The 4,121-nt window shown below is 41.2% G+C and overlaps 1 protein-coding gene across 1 annotated transcript; it reads right to left on the bottom strand.

Moving 5' to 3' along the window:
* Positions 1 to 304: 304 nt before the first annotated feature.
* On the bottom strand, positions 305 to 2,302 carry BCL2A1 (BCL2-related protein A1). The gene is made up of 2 exons (XM_010018839.1): positions 1,859 to 2,302; positions 305 to 409 (listed from the first exon to the last, which is right to left on the bottom strand). The coding sequence occupies exons 1-2, from the start codon at positions 2,300 to 2,302 to the stop codon at positions 305 to 307; spliced, it is 549 nt and encodes a 182-aa protein (XP_010017141.1).
* Positions 2,303 to 4,121: the final 1,819 nt, after the last annotated feature.

Genomic DNA, 4,121 nt, shown 5'->3' with positions numbered 1-4,121 from the left:
CAGCAGAGATGACAAAAGCTGTCTGGATGTGGAGAATGAGCTCTTTTTCAAAGCAGTCCTGCCTGGAAAGGTTGAGTTGAATTGCTGCATGATGCTGTGTCAATTCCTCGTTGGAGGGATCGTATCTTCAGGTTTGGCAATTAGGATAATATGTAAAACATTGTATTTAGTCAAAATAAATACAAATAAGTTAAAAAAAAAAATGGAAGAAAATTATTTTCTCATTGATATTGCTTGGAGGAAAGCTTAGCAATGAAGCTTGTGGCAATATCTAGATTACACATGATTGGCAGGTCCATTTGTTTCAATAGTACTCTCTGAACAAGGTAAAAACAGCTGTGAACATGGCTGTAATTTTGGAGAAAGACAGTAGTGATCTTCTTTCAAACTTCATTAGGAAGCCATTTTCCTATGGAAAGGAACATGCAGAGTTAGGGACAGCTTAAAAATAACATGTAGGAAAAATGCACCACTTGACTGGTATCAGGTGGACAGAGTGCGACACCATGCTGCATAGAGGGACAGGTTTTCAGAGCTCTACCTTCAAAAGATGAATAGGGCTTTAAAAGCAGTAGCTGAAAATAGCTGCACCTTGCAGAATGTTTATTTCCAAGTCAAGACTGTGCCTTGCATGTGTAAATAGAAAATGAATATGAACTGTATCATCTGGGCCCACATCTTCAAGGAAGATACAAGTACTCTGTTTCTGATGTAGTAATATACTTGTAACTATCTTCCTTTAAGCCTTCTTAATCTACTATGATGAAACAGTAGAATATGACAGAATGTTTCCAGGAGTTGATGCTTGTCTTAAATAAAATTGACTCTATTTGAAAGAGATGGAGAAAGAACCCTTTACAGTAAACCTGATGCATCAGGGGTCCATTGTCACCTTTTTTTACTGCTACCAGACAGAGAAGGGTCAAAACAAGCAAAAAGAAAAAATGAAAAGCAAGACACTAGAAAATAAATAAGGGGAAAAGTAATAGCAAATAAGAAATGGAAGAGAAGTGGGACAAGAGAGGGGTGGAAAGGGAAAGTAACATTTACATATAGAGAAAGGAAAAAAAGTATCAGGGAAATAACTGACAGTGATGTCACTGATTCTCAACTTCCCCTAACTTCAAATCAAAACAAAATACTGACATGATGAAACTCTGCAAAGCAAAAAAGACCTCCCCTTCACTGCCAGGAGGGAATTCCAGCAGCTTGGCAAAATAATCCACGTTTTGACAAATGTTTCCCTCAGCATTGACTGTTGATAGATGGAAGATGTAGGATTATCTCAGTCCAGACAGAAAAGATTTAACCCTGACTGCACTTACCTGTGAATTTCTTTAAGTAAAACTGATTTGGGGAATTAAATAATGGCTTTGCAAAAATACTGAGTTCAGCTGTGAGGATCACATGTGTATTCTTCCCTTACTTTGAACTCCAGTATTTTTGTACCAACTCCTCCATGGAAGCAGAGTTGCTGCACTAACCTCAGTGTACCACTTAAGTTTAGATTTAATGATGGGATTTTTCATGCCATGCAGGCATTAACCTGCTTTGAGCAGGAGGCTGGATCAGATGATTTCCTAAGGTCCCTCTCAACCTGAATTATCCTATGATCCTGTGATTCAAGACTAACTCTAGGGTTTTGGTGTTACAGGTACAGAAAGTGCCATTTTAAAAAGAAAGTTATGTTTTAGCTTTGTTCTATTTAAAGCAGAAGCAAAGCTTTTACTGTATGTCTCAAGGAAACATTCCAGACATCAAATATTAAAACCACCAAATAAAACCTTAACAATGGTTTTGATGGTGTCTTTAACAACAGTTTCTTTCCCTTAATGAAACAAAATCTCCTAATCTAGACTTTGGTGGAAAATGAGAAACTTCCCCAGCCACCATTCGCATCTATCCATTCGGCTTTGTTGTTTATTATGTACTCTGTGATGAAATAAGAAATCTGCTCCTTTTCCTCTCCAGTGAGCTGAACTCCATGCTCTTGAAGCTTCTTAGTGAGAAGACCTCCAAATGTAAATATGGTCATAATTCGTCCCCAGTTAGTATTTCCATCAGCAAATTTTTCTTCCATGACACCATTGAAAATTCTCTTGGCTACAGCTACAGAGGTAACGTCAATCCTGTCCAGGAATGGTCTGAGAGCCTCTTCAGTTTGATCTTGCAGTGAAGATGCAATGTTTCGCAAGACATGAGCAACTCTGGTTTGAGCTGGTCCACGATGTGACTCCTGAAGCACATACTGCAGATAATCTTGAGCTAAGTAATAAACGTAGTAGAAGTCAGCAGTTTCCATTTAGAACAGAATGCAGAGAGCAGTGCACTGCTCTTGACCAGGCTCAGTAATGAGCAGCCACAAGACATGCACACAGCTTTGTATCGTCTGGTTTTGATGGAATTTTTTTTGACTTAACAATAGTGTGGGTTGTGGAATATGTCACAGCGGAAATGAAAGAAAAAGTGTGTGCTCAAGGGGAGAAACATGTCTTCCTGAGAGATTTATTAGTTCTCTAAATAGATCAGCTTTTTACCATATTCTTTAGCAGTATAAATTGGCATTTCCTAGGGACTTTTGCTATGTAACACTAGCAAAAATTTGGCATTTGGCTTACAGAATTCTGAGAATGGTGTATGCTAGCAAAAGTTTGGCATTTGGCTTGAAAAAACGTACCTAAACAGTGTATGCTATAGGAGCATGCAGCCCCTTCTCCCTCCCAACTTCCCTTCCCTTAGTCTCTTCACTGCCAGGGGTTAAAGCTGCAATCTGTATTGCAGGTTAATGGTTTATTTCTGGTTCACAGCTTTTTGAAGATACTGGTAGATATTTCTGATAGCATGGAAGAATGGATGAACTTCCTTCAGCATTCAGGGAGCTTTGCATAACTGCAAGAAGTGGTACAAGTATGGATGGAAAAAAGGGGAAAGCCAGCTTTATAGCATTGTCCCCTGTTCCAGACTTTCGCACACTGTCTCGGTGAGTACTCTTCAAAATTTGAATGGGTAGCTTTAAAGATTCCCCACCCCACCTCAGGGAGTTCTGCTGTAAAAAACAGTCTGAAAGACAATGCTAATGCAGTCAGCCTGTCAGAACATGGGCTGGAAAATACGGGGCCATGGTAGTGATGTGTGATACCATTTGAATCTTTCTTTGCAGGTACAAGTATCATGATACCTACAACAACTGCTCTTTGATTAACATTTTCAAGCAGTTATTTCTGGGGAGAAGGGGCAGGTGTATCTAGCCCAACTCTTCCCTTACAGCCCTCTTCTCCTGAGGCAACCTGATCTTGCTTAAGGGGTTAGGATGTATCTGCAGAGAACCTCAACCCACTGCAAAGGGGTGGTTAGAGCAAACTGATAGGCTTTGCACATACTGGCGTCAGTAGAGTGCTAACCCTAGCTAGCCCCCCCATTCCCCAAAGGGCATGCTGCTGCAGAAAACCCTTGAGCAGACCAGGGTGGTTTCCAGTTCCTTCTCAGGGTTTTTTGGTGTGTGGTGAGTGACTCAGAGTGACACAGTAGTCTTCCATCCACAGCAGGGTTTGAAACCTCAAGCTATCACCAGCATAGCACAGACATCAATCACTTCAGTGACGCTGGAAATCACTTCCCTCACTTTCTTATGGAAGCAAAGAAAGAGGTTGCTTGGTGCTGTGTTCACCTTTGGGAGAGAATGGGTTTAGGAGGGCAGTGTGAGCTGGAAAAACTCAGTTCAGGAAAGGATGCGATGTTAGGACTGGGAGTGGGCTGGGGGTGGGAAGCTCACTCTCCCCTTTTCTGTACACACGTGCATTCTTACCCAAGCTCGTTTTCAAAGTTCAGAGGTGTCCTCTATCCAACACCTGCAGCTGCTGCTTTGGCAGAGCTGAGGCTGGCTTTGCCTTTGTTATGTTCAGTGATTTCAGCAAACTGCCAACATTTTATGAGGAATGCAAATGAAAAAATAAAAAAAAAGGATGTGACAGTCTTTAACTCTTCCCAACCCAGCTAAATCTGGGTAGAAATTTCTGGGGCACAGGGAAGGCGTTGCTCTACCCAGACCACTTCCCTCCAGTCATATATGCTTGCTGCAAACAGGGCTGAGAAACATACTCGGGGAAAGAAATCATAAGCAT

Source organism: Nestor notabilis, unplaced genomic scaffold, assembly GCF_000696875.1.
Source record: "Nestor notabilis isolate BGI_N333 unplaced genomic scaffold, ASM69687v1 scaffold28817, whole genome shotgun sequence".
In the NCBI taxonomy this organism is placed as follows: Eukaryota; Metazoa; Chordata; class Aves; order Psittaciformes; family Psittacidae; genus Nestor; species Nestor notabilis.
The sequence above is the reverse complement of the archived record's forward strand: the minus strand, read 5'-3'. Positions and strand labels throughout refer to the sequence as shown.